Source organism: Neovison vison, chromosome 6 (assembly GCF_020171115.1).
Source record: "Neovison vison isolate M4711 chromosome 6, ASM_NN_V1, whole genome shotgun sequence".
Classification (NCBI taxonomy): Eukaryota; Metazoa; Chordata; class Mammalia; order Carnivora; family Mustelidae; genus Neogale; species Neogale vison.
In genome coordinates, this window is record NC_058096.1 from 221,427,267 (window position 1) to 221,438,563 (window position 11,297).

Consider the following 11,297-nt stretch of genomic DNA (forward strand, 5'->3'; position numbering starts at 1 on the left):
AAGCTGTGCAGCGAGCGCGGCGTAGCCTCCAGCCGGAAGCGCGCTCGTCGCCCCTGGCAACGGAGTCCGGAAAAAGCGCCGAAATGCTGCCCAGGGGTACAGAGCGGCCGTCACGGGCCAGTGAGGCGCGGAGAGCTAGAGAGGCACCTCCGGCCGATTGTCACGTGGGCGACCTCTTGAAGGCGGGACTTCCGGCAGTAAGGTATTTTCTTTCCGGTTGTTGGCTCTTGCCGGCCCCACCCCGACTGGGCCCTGCGCCCCCCCCCCCCCGCCCTCCGCGGCCCCCTGCCGCCGGGCCCGCCGCCACCATGAAGAAGTTTTTCCAGGAGATCAAAGCTGACATCAAGTTCAAGAGCGCGGGACCTGGTCAGAAGCTCACGGAGTCCGTGGGGTGAGTGACCCGCGTTGATGCTTGAGATCCGAAGGCGAGCATGGGAGGGGGAGCCCAGAGAGGGCTAGGGGCGGGGAGGGGAGTCCTAGCGTCTGGGGGTGAGGAGAGCTCTCTGGGGGCGGGGCACCGGGGGGCGACGGTGGGAGCGTCGGGGAGGGGTAGCCTCCGGGGGCGGGGCGGGGGGGGGATGTCGAGGCCTGGGGGGGGCGGGGCTGGAGGCGGGGGCTAGGGGGCGGGGTGCAGAGTTGGGGGGTCACTGGAGAAACCGTAGGAGAGTGTGTGGGCTGTAAAGGGGCCCCAGAGGGGCATCACGTAGGGAATCTAGGTGTTCGGAGATTGCACACAGAGCCTGAAGATGCGAGAACAGCTGAGGTCGTAAAGAGTGGGGAGGCGTAGCTTCCATGTCGGTAGGGATCTGGGCCCCGGTTCTGGAGCGTGAGGGAGGATCGGGTAAGTGTGATTAAGGCCAGGGAGCCTGAGGGCGGTGTTGGAAGAGGTCTCGGTGGATTGGGGGCGCGGGGGTCGGAGAGGCTTAGGGAGGTCTGGGAGGGAAATGGAGGCGGGTGATGGTGGAGGTGGGGAGCTGGAGGCATCTGGGGAAGAGATGGGGACCTTGTGGGCGAGGGCTGAGGCAGACGGGAGGTCCTGAGGGGGCCCTGGGAGGAGAGGGGAGAAGAGGGAAGGCCAGTGGAGTGCTCATCCAGGCCACTGTGGACGTCTGGGGAGGACTCAGGGAAGAGAAGGGCCAGGGGCAAGTCTGGAGACTCAGGGGAGGGCAGAAGATGGAGGGCTCTGGTGGGCTGGGAAGACCAAAGGAAGTGTAGAAGGGGGGCGGGGGCTTTGGGGACTGAGTGGGGTCTAGGAAGGGGAGTGGCTGAAGATGTCAGCCCTGCGTGGGGTCTGTGGGGAGTAATGGAAGGGATTGTGAAGTGGGCAGCAGTGAGGGGTAGGCGGAGAGGCAGGGAGGCTGCAAGAAGGGAATCATGAGGCAGCGGGGGTGGGTGAGGGAGAGTGGGTACATGACCTTCAGGGCATCTATCGTGGGGATTGGGGGTTCCTGAGAGTGAGACGAAGGAGACCCACTAGGGTTCCTGAGTCAGGGAGGGAAGCCCAGTAGACTGAATCAGGTCCTGGGAGCCTGAGAGAGGAGGGCAGCTTAAGAGAGGGCCAGGGAGAGGGGGTGGACCAGACAGGTCCATTCATTTGTTCCACAAATACTGGGCAGAGGTGGGGCTGGTGCAGCAGGGACTGAGTGTGACGGGGAGGAGGCAGGGGCCGCGTGGGTGATGACTGTATCAGACAAGACGCCAGAAGAGGGAAGTAGCATGGAGATCCGGGCTTCTGTGATGCCGTTGGGCAAGACTGGGGGCTCAGGGTGTGTGACAAGGGCTATCATGGGTTTCATGGGTAAGAGAAGGTCTCTGCTGTCTCAGGGCTCAGCTTCCAGGGGGGAGGTATGAACAGATGAACCAGCACATGTGTGGTGAGAGATCAGGTGGTACTCAGAGTGTGAGGGAAAATAAGCTGGGTCAGGAGATGGCAAGTGATTTTGGGGACTGTTAGGGCATCCTGGAAGCCTCTCTGGGAAGGAGACATCTAAGCCAAGAGCCAGAGAAGTTTAGCCATGTGAAAATCAGTCTTTACACACACACACACACACACACACACACACACCCTAAGCAGCCCCGGCTGCTCCCAGACCTTCTTTCCTCATCCCACATGCAGACAGAATATTCCGGGCAGAAAGTGTAGAAAGTGCAAAGGCCCTGTGGTAGGAGCCAGTTGGGCCTCTGGGAGCAATAGCAGGAAAGCAGAGTAGATTGGGAGGTGTGAAGGGCCTACGGGTCGGGGAGGCTTTAGGACTGTGTTGTGCATGTGATGGACAGGGTTGGTGCAGGAGTGACAAGCTCTGGCTTAGGTTTAAAAGGATCCCTTTGGCTGCCCCATGGAGCCTTCAAGAGGGCGAGTAAGGTGTTTTGAAAATGGTGTTTTGATAGAACTAAATGACACATGGGGCAAGGGTGGGGTGTGTGATTCATCTTTTCTTCAACACGAGGTTGTCAGCTGCGGACAGAGGGGCAGGGATGGGCAGGAAGCAGGTTCCAGAGATGTTGGGACACAATAATCAGGCCATCCGCGGCTCTGAGCAGGGCAGGAGGAGTGAGGCCAGGAACCCAGAACCTTGGCTGCTTAGAAAGTTCTGGGGATGTAGTACGGATAATTCCAAGCCCTGGTACCTGAAGAGGGTCTTGAGGGAAGGAGGCGAGGCAGGTGAATTAGAGTAGGGTGTTGGGGACGGGCTTCTCCGCAGGGGAAGGCCGGATTGTTCCTGTGCCCTTTGGACCTGGGAGCACGCGTCCTGGGCTAGTTTCCCCAGGTGGAGGCAAGAGCAGACCCAGCCCCTGCCGTGTGAGCTGGCATACTGCCAGGCAAACCGTAGGCGCCTACTAACGAAGCTGCAGCGCCTGGCTTCCACAGACTGGCAGGGTTGGTCTTGCTCGGGAGGGATGGAGGAGAGGAGTGAGAGCTTTGCGTCTCCTCAGTTCCTCAGGGCAGTGGGGCGCCTTCCCACAGGTGCGTAGTGGTGGCCCGTGTGGGCGGGCTGGCGGTCCCCCTGTTGAGCTGCCAGGACCCTGAGTCCCAGGCTCATGCGGGACTTGCCCTCAGGGGCAGAGCTGGGAGCAGACCTGCCTCTGCCTCCTGGGGCTCTTCTGTGTTAGAACCGTCTGGAGGCTGCAGGTGACCCCTGGGGACAGAGAGAGGGGTCTGTCTGATGGCGCAGAAGTGGAAGAGGGACAGAGGCTCTTCTGTCTGACCCTGTGTCACCTCACTGTTCCTCTGCCTGTCCCCAGGGAGAGGGCCCCCAAAGAAAAACCCACCCAGCCAGCACTGCGGCAAGCCCGCCAGGGACCCACGGATGAGGCCCAGATGGCGGCCGCGGCAGCCCTGGCCCGGCTTGAACAGAAGCAGCCCAGGGCCCGGGGCCCCACGTCGCAGGAGTCCATCCGCAACCAGGGTGAGCGACGCCTGTGCTTGGCCCGGGGTGGAAATAGTTACGGGACCAGCAACTTCGGGGGCTCTGAAGTCTCAAGTCTTTGGAGGGGGTACGGGGCAGAAAGGCGCAAGGGTGCTGCGGTCTGGAAGGCTGAGGAGGGGAGAAGGGAGCCGAGACAAGGTTGTCATCGGACGATCAGGGGAAGCCCAGGGGCAGGGGGAGGTGGCTCAGGCAGGGGGCCCCCGAGGAGAGGAAGGACTAGATCTTGACCCTCTCCGGTCTTGGGTCTTGGGGATGTGTGCCTGGGGACACACCAGGGCTTGCAACCCGCCTGTCTCTGTCCTGTCTCCAGTGAGAAAGGAACTTCGAGCTGAAGCGACTGTCGGCGGGAGCACCGAGGCCCCCGGGAGCAACACGGTAAAGACTTCTGCACGGCAGCCAGATGCCCGCGGGGCCTTCCTGAGCGGGGAGCTGGTTCTTGCCTGTGTTGGTCTAATTGGCCATTTCCTCATTACCAGCCCTGGGGCCCGTAAGCCTGCGGTGCTGGGATGGGGGACGGTGCTGGGGTGGGGGACGCAGAGAAGTCAGGGTGGCCGGAGGTCACGTCTGTCCTTGTGCACAAAGGCAGCGTGGGGAGCCCCGCCTGGGACGGTGGGAGCAGGTTGTGGTTGAAGGTGGGGTTGACTGGGACCTTGTCACATTCAACTCCTGCCCTCAGCTGTTTTCCGGGGAGTTGGGAGGGCTGTTCAGAGACTAGTGGCATCAGGGACGCCTTCCTGGGGGAGGTGGGCTTTAAAGGGGAGCTTGGTGGAAAGGGTGTTGTGAGCAGCCTGACCCTGGGGCTCTCACTGAGTTTTAGAATGGAAGAGGCCCTAGACAGTGCCTAGGGACGGAGGTCCGGAGAGCGGTCGGGACGCCTCTAGGGTGCGGTGACTCCTGACTCGCCCGCGGGCCGCCTCCCCATGAGATGGGGGAACCATGAGCGGGGCCACTGCAGAGCATTGGCCCGCGTCCAGAGGTGCCCCCCACTTTCTGTCTCCCTACACTTTCTGTCCCCCGTCCTTCGGTTGTGTGCTGGCCCCACTAAGCCATTTTATAGAGCTGAAGGTGGGCTCTGCAGGGCTGCGGTGTGGGGCCGGACTGTCCCAGTGCCAACCCGCAGAGGGGGCGGCGTGGTGGCTCTGGGCTCAGCCGCCTGCACCGCCCCCCCCCAGGTCCCCGAGGCCAAAGAGGAGGGCTCAGCCCATCTGGCAGTGCCCGGCGTGTGCTTCACATGCCCGCTCACCGGGGCCACGCTCCGGAAGGACCAGCGGGATGCCCACATCAAGGAGGCCATTCTCTCGGTGAGTGGCAGCGCCGGTCCCGCCCCAGGGAGCTGGGTGGCTCGGGTCTGCGGGGGTGGTGCATGTGTTGTCTCTCTGGAGAGGCAGCGTGTGCGTGGGGTGCGAAATGTCCAGTGCCCCAGGGCGGCCGAAGAGAAGCCGCCTCTCGCCTTCCCTTCCTGGAGGCGACCGCTCTAGGTGGTTTCCGGCCCTTTCCAGAGAGAGGTTCCAGGTAGGTGCAGCTGTCGAACCCCGCACCCGCTTCCCCCAGGTCCGAGTTTGCTGTCCCTGCCCTGACAAAACTCTGATGAAGCCGGTGGCTTCAGAGGGCACGCGTTCCCTCCCGGTTCTAGAAGCTAGGAGCGTGGCACGGGTCCCACTGGGCTCGAGTCAAGGAGGCAGCGGCCCCGAGTTCCTTCCGGACGCTCGGGGTGGGGGGACCGTGGCCCGGCCCAGGCCAGCCTCCAGGCTGTCCGCAGCGGCTCCCTCCGTCCCCACAGCCAGCGCGCCAGGCCCGGGTTGTGCTCCGGCCGCCTCTCTCCTCTCTTCCCCTTGAAGGAACCTCGACATTACGCTGCATCCGCTGGATAATCCAGGCTAATCTCCCTATTTTAAGGCCCACTGATGAGCAGCCCTCATTATCTGCCTCCTTGCTGCCCCCCTCCCGTGTCACCCACCGTGCCCGCAAGACTGAGGGGGGAGGATGGGGGTCTCTGCCGCACTTTACTTCGAGTTCACGGGCATTAATGGTTTTCTGCATTTGTCCTGTCACCCCTTTCTAGTTTTTTCTGAACCATCTGAGGGACGGTTCTGCACTCTTAGCAACTTGACATAAGTTCCGTAGCTGTTTAGAAAGCTCCTTGCTGAGGACTGTATGGCCTGTGTGTCCTGTCCTAGCGGGAACAGTGACCTGACACAGAGTGTGGTCAGTCCCAGGGCGGGAGGGAGCGCTGTGTGGACATGTGCGTGGGGTGCGGACAGCGGCCGCTGCTGAACCTCCAAGGGGCTGTCCTCATTCGTGCTCTGCCAGCGGCTTTGGTTCAGGTTGGCCGTGTTTTCAGAAGAGAATGTGTTTCTTTCTTGTTTTTCTGTTGGATCAATTATTTATGTATTTATTTGTTTGTTTATTAATTAGATAGGCCCCATGCCTGGGGGGCTCAGTGGGTGAAGCGTCAGCCTTCGGCTCAGGTCGTGATCCCAGGGTTGTGGGATCGAGCCCCGCATCGGGCTCCCCGCTCAGTGCAGAGTCTGCAGCTCCTTCTTCCCGTGTGTGCGTGTGCCCTCTCATTTTTGCTGTCTGTCAAACAGATAAAAAAAAAAAAAAAGTGGGCTCCGTGCCCAGCACCGAGCCCAGTGCGGGTGACCCCACAACTCTGAGATCATGATCTGAGCTGAGACCAAGAAGAGTTGGACGCTTGGCCGCCTGAGCCCCCAGGCGCCCCTGGGCTTCTTCTGAAGTTGATTTGTGGGCACTTTTTACATATTAGGGAAATTGGTGTTTTGCCTGTAACATGAACCGTGCGTGTTTTCCCCTGGTTCTTTACTTTCAGGTTGTGCTTGTGGTCGCTTTGCCACGTGGAGGTGTTTGATCTGTGTAATTGAGTATGTTGGTCCTGTGGCTTCTGGGTTTCGTGGCACACTTAAAAAGGCCTCCCCCGCTTGGGAATTAAAATGATTCCTACGTGGCTTTTTAGTGCTTCTCTGTTTTACTTTTTGTTATTCAACGTTTAAAACTTTGGTGCATAAAAACCACATGAATCCGACTAGAAGCTCTGACCCTGTCCGGCCTGAGGCATGAAGCCAGTGCTCTCCGCCCCCCCATAGCTACGAGCTTCTCCTGACCCCCCACCCCCTGTGATGGAACACACCTGCTCCTTGGTCACAGCTATGAAATCTGCCTCGATCACAAAGCAGACTCCTGTACTGGTTTGGCTCCTTTCTGGCCGTTCTGCGCCTTTGTCCCTTGTGTGCCCTCGGGCCCTGTACTTGGAAACCCCCCGAGAGCAGCATTTGGAGCAGGAGCTCGTCCCCGGGGGGTGTCTGGGAGGTCACGCAGGCCTGGCCTGGCCTTGTCCTGAGAGCATGCCCCCTCTCATTCGGAGACGGGTTTTTCTGCCGGTCGATGTCTCTGTCCCCTCTGTCCCACCCCGACAACTAAACTGGGAAACCAGGCAGCAGAGGTCTGTCCGATGGACCCCAGGAGGCAGCATCATCTGGCCTTTGACGCACCCTCTTCCCTAGAGGTCAGGGCAGGATGAGGTCCAGGCTGGAGCACGGAGGGGGTGGGGGGAGGCTCTCTCCTCCTTTTCCTTTGCTGAAAACCCACAGTTGAGTTTGTTTCAGTGAAAGGCTCCTGGCCTCCCAGGGGACTTCTGTCACCTGAGTAGTGAGACCAGGCTACTGGGGGCAGGGAAGGGTGCCTGATGCACTTCCTTTCCTCCTCCCAGCACTTCTCCACGGACCCCGTGGCCGCCTCCATCATGAAGATCCACACGTTCAACAAAGACCGGGACCGGGTGAAGCTGGGTGTGGACACCATTGCCAAGTGAGCGGGCAGCCGCCCTCCCGGCGGGGTGTCGCCCCCACCCCGACTGCAGCCTCCTGGGGGAGCCTGGAAGGAGCACGGGAGTGCAGCCAGGCCCCACCCTGCACTGCCTGCCCCAAGCCCTCTGGAGAGGGGCTTGGCCTCTCGGGACCTCAGTTTACCTGTCTGTAAAACGGAGGGGTTTACCAAGTGAGGGAGTCCCAATCCTGGCTTTCCTTCGGGGTTATCAGAGGAGTGAAGGGTCCCCCCCACTCCCCTCATCTGTTCGAACAGGCCTGGGGGAGGAAGGATGCCTGGAAGTCCCTGTAGCTCGTGAGCCCCTGGGGCCCCAGGGGCTTCCATGGTCCTTTACTCTGGCTCTGTCTGCCGCACCCCACTGCTGTGTGTGTTGGTGTCCTCAGGGGAAGCAGGACCAATGGGGAGGCCCGGGAACGGTCCAGGGTGGGCTGTGTCGGGGGCAGCAGTGGGGGCTGTCAGCCCCAGGGGGTGGGCTTCACGGGGTGCCCTCCGGGGTGCATCCTAGCACGAGGCCAGGTAGGACTGTCATCTCTGGCCCCCCCGTTCTCCCACAGGTACCTGGACAACATCTGCCTGCACCCCGAGGAGGAGAAGTACAGGAAGATCAAGCTGCAGAACCGAGTGTTCCAGGTGAGGCTGCCCGCAGCGGGGTGTGGCCGGGCCAGGTGCATGCATGCGCACACCACGCACATGCCTGCATGCGCACACCATACACAAGCACACACTCGTGCACGCACACACGCATGCAGGCACCTGCACTCAGGCGCACATGCCCGCGCACACACACCACACATGCGCACACACATGCACGCACGCGCATGGTGCCCCTGGGCGGTGTAGGGGAGGCTGCCGGAACCAGGGGCTGGAGGGCTGGGGCAGGGATGGCGGGGCAGGGCGGGCAGCAGGGGGCGGCCGGGGACCCGGGGCTTCGGGAACACGGGTCGTGCATCACGAGTCTATGTTGTGTGTTCTCCCCACCACCCCGGCGGGTTTCGACTTCATTTGAATGCGTTGGGATGCCGTGGGCACTGGGGAGATTTCTCCCATAAACGCAGACTTGGGGTTTCTGTGGAGAAATCACGGGGTCCCGCCACCGTGGCCCACGGTAGCTGTGCCGCTGGCAGGGTGCTTGCTGCTGACTTTTGGTGGCTGTGGCCGCCCCCTGCCCCCTTCCTGCCCCCACATCCCACGTAGCCGGTCTCCCCCACCTCTGGGTCCTCTTGCTTGTCCCTGGGCCCTTTAGCCTCCTCTGCGAGCCGCTGGTGGCGGCCCCGTGGCTGGTGTTGCGGCGAGTGTGCTCGTGCCCCCGCTCTGGGGACGGCTTTGGCGGGTTCGCCCTGTTAGCCATCGCTCCAAGACCTGGGAGCCGAGCAGGGTGGTCAGTGAGGCTGGTGGCCTCCCGGAGGCCCCGCGGCCTTGTGTGACCCCTGGTTGCACTCCCTCAGGAGCGCATTAACTGCCTGGAAGGGACCCATGAGTTTTTTGAGGCCATTGGTTTCCAGAAGGCACTGCTTCCAGTTCCTGATCAGGGTAAGGGAGGGGGAGCAGGGTCTTGGCCGTGCCAGGGGAAGGGGTGGGGGCTCACCCCGCGGCTGCAGAGTGACCCCTGTGTGCATCCCAGAGGGCCCCGAGGAGTTCTACGTGCTGAGTGAGGGCGTCCTGGCCCAGCCCCAGAGCCTGCAGAGGCACAAGGAGCAGCTTCTGGTCGCTGAGCCCGTGCGGGCTACCCTGGCCCGCCAGCGCCGGCTCTTCCGGCCCTCGCCCATGGCTTCCCAGTTCGAGCTGCCCGGGGACTTCTTCAACCTCACGGCGGAGGAGATCAAGCGGGAGCAGAGGCTCAGGTCCGAGGCGGTGGAGCGGCTGAGCGTGCTGCGGACCAAGGCCATGCGGGAGCGGGAGGAGCAGCGCGAGCTGCGCAAGTACAGCTACACGCTGCTGCGCGTGCGCCTCCCCGACGGCTGCCTGCTGCAGGGTGCGAGTCCGAGGGCCGCGCGGGGGCGGGAGGAGCGGGGCGGGCCCCACGGGTGCTCCCCCGGCGGTGCTCCTGCTGACCGTTGTCCCGCCCACCCAGGGACCTTCTACGCCCGGGAGCGTGTGGCCGCGCTGTACGCGTTCGTGCGGGAGGCCTTGCAGAACGATTGGCTGCCTTTCGACCTGCTGGCCTCGGGCGGGCAGAGGTTGTCGGAGGACGAGAGCCTGGCCTTCAACGAGTGCGGGCTGGTGGGTGACGGGCTCCCTGCGTCGGGGGTGGGGGGGTGGGGGGCGTGGGCGGAGGCCCAGGGTTTTCCTGCCCATACAAACCCCTACGGGGGGAGGGGCACTTTCAGCAGTGGGTGGTGTGGGGCCCAGGAGTCTGGGCCCCTGGGTTCAAGTCCCACCTTCCCGTGGACGTGTGGTGTGCCCCCAAGTGATGTCTCTGCCTCAGTTTCCCACTTAGAGAGTGGGAACAGGGCAGGCATGTGAGAGTTCTCTGAGGAGGAGAACCAAGGCAGATGGATCCCAGATGAGGGCCTTCCTGGGGAGGAAGTGGGGCGGGGAGCGGCTCTCAGACCCTCCCGTGGGAAGACTGGAGGGACTTGAGTTCCTGAGGTTGGCGAGGCCATGGGAATGGGCCGGTTGTGGTGTGTGGTCCCCGGCGTGGAGCCGCCCAGGGCGAGCGTGGCCCTGGCCCCAGCACAAGGAACTGAGTACAGAGACTCCCAGCACAGAGACGCCCGAGTGCGGCTGAGGCTTCTCACCCCACTGCAGGTGCCCTCGGCCCTCCTGACCTTCTCGTGGGACGCAGCCGTGCTCGAAGACATCAAGGCCGCAGGGGCCAATCCGGACTCATCTATTCTGAAACCTGAGCTCCTGGCAGCCATCGAGAAGCTCTCGTGAAATAAAAGCAGGGTTGGCTTCAGCCTACGTGGGTTGTCTCATACTCTCCTGCTTCCTCCACCACTAGCCCCCCTCCCCCCAGTCTCCCTCCTCCCAGGGTCCCCCACTCCCCCCGAAGTGCCTGCCCTGACCCAGAGAGCTCTGCAGGCACAGGGAGGAGCGCTGGTGGGCTGTGACCCACCCAGGGTGGCCTGGGACAGCCACCCGGAGAGGGCTCTTGGGAGGCAGCCGCTGTACCTGTTCACAGGGCCCCTGGGCAGGAGAGTAGGCCTGCGGCACGGGCCCAGTCCCCATGTGCTGTGCCCAGATGGCCACGGCTGGCCCTGATACTGAGCCACAGGGTTGCTGGGGACAGTGGCAGAGAGATGCAGGGCCTGCCAGGACACGGTTCTGTGGTTGCTGAATTATGAACCCGAATAAATGACATCACACTTGTCTCCTGGTGCTGAATTGAAGCAGTGGCTGCCGGGCTGCCGGCACAGGAGACACCCCCCCCCGCCCCAGTGGACCCCTGGGCGGGGTGGGGCAGGGTGGCACCTGTTGAAGGCGGACCTCCCACGGAGCTCTCGTCTTATTGTTGGGGGGGCATCCTCAGCTCCAGTCCCTGTGGTGGTGACTTTATAGGATTAAAGTGGCCGTGCCTGTGGTTGGGGACGCCCAGAGTGTCCTGGGTAGGCAGGTGGGCCCACCGTCACCACAGGGGTCCTGGAAGGAGGTAGGAGGCTGCAGGGGGAGCCCCCCCCCGAGTCCACATGGGCACCTCTGGAAGCTGCAAAAGGCAGGCAGGTCCCCCCTCCTGGGCTTCCAGTAGGAGCTGGCGCTGCCCACACTGGTTTCCGATCTGTGAGGCCCATGGCAGACTTCTGACTCCTAGAGCCATAGGAACAAGTGTGGTTTTAAGCCAAGTTGGCAGCTGTGTGTTCCAGCAGCCGCAGGAAGTAAGTAACGGAAGCTGAGCGTGGAGCCCAGGATGCACTGGCCCTGGTCATGTGTTCCCTGGAGAGATGCCCTTGACTTCATCTGGACTGTCCCCTCCCCTCTCCCCAGGCCGGCCCCTCCCAGACCCTCTCCTCTGCAGAAAGGCCTGTGGTGGCCAGTCCCCTGGCCACCGCCAGCTCAGTGACAGACAGACTTGGAAGTTTGAGGCCC

General features: G+C 62.5%; 1 protein-coding gene across 2 annotated transcripts; it reads left to right on the top strand.

The window, feature by feature from the left end:
- Positions 1 to 231: 231 nt before the first annotated feature.
- On the top strand, positions 232 to 10,583 carry UBXN6 (UBX domain protein 6). Of its 2 annotated transcripts, none has more exons than XM_044254520.1 (10): positions 232 to 391; positions 3,244 to 3,407; positions 3,739 to 3,803; positions 4,601 to 4,729; positions 7,156 to 7,253; positions 7,826 to 7,901; positions 8,717 to 8,801; positions 8,893 to 9,243; positions 9,343 to 9,491; positions 10,020 to 10,583. In XM_044254520.1, the coding sequence occupies exons 1-10, from the start codon at positions 309 to 311 to the stop codon at positions 10,146 to 10,148; spliced, it is 1,329 nt and encodes a 442-aa protein (XP_044110455.1). In that variant the 5' UTR covers positions 232 to 308; the 3' UTR covers positions 10,149 to 10,583. The 2 variants fall into 2 exon arrangements, with proteins under 2 accessions (XP_044110455.1, XP_044110456.1); XM_044254521.1 differs by lacking the exon at positions 232 to 391 and adding an exon at positions 630 to 841.
- The last annotated feature ends 714 nt before the right edge of the window (positions 10,584 to 11,297 follow it).

Excerpts from the sequence above, each read along its gene's own strand:
- UBXN6 (XM_044254520.1), top strand. The coding sequence starts at position 309 with ATGAAGAAGTTTTTCCAGGAGATCAAAGCTGACATCAAGTTCAAGAGC. Across the intron at positions 3,804-4,600 it reads AGGCCCCCGGGAGCAACACG|GTCCCCGAGGCCAAAGAGGA; the intron begins GTAAAGACTTCT and ends GCCCCCCCCCAG. Across the intron at positions 9,492-10,019 it reads CCTTCAACGAGTGCGGGCTG|GTGCCCTCGGCCCTCCTGAC; the intron begins GTGGGTGACGGG and ends ACCCCACTGCAG.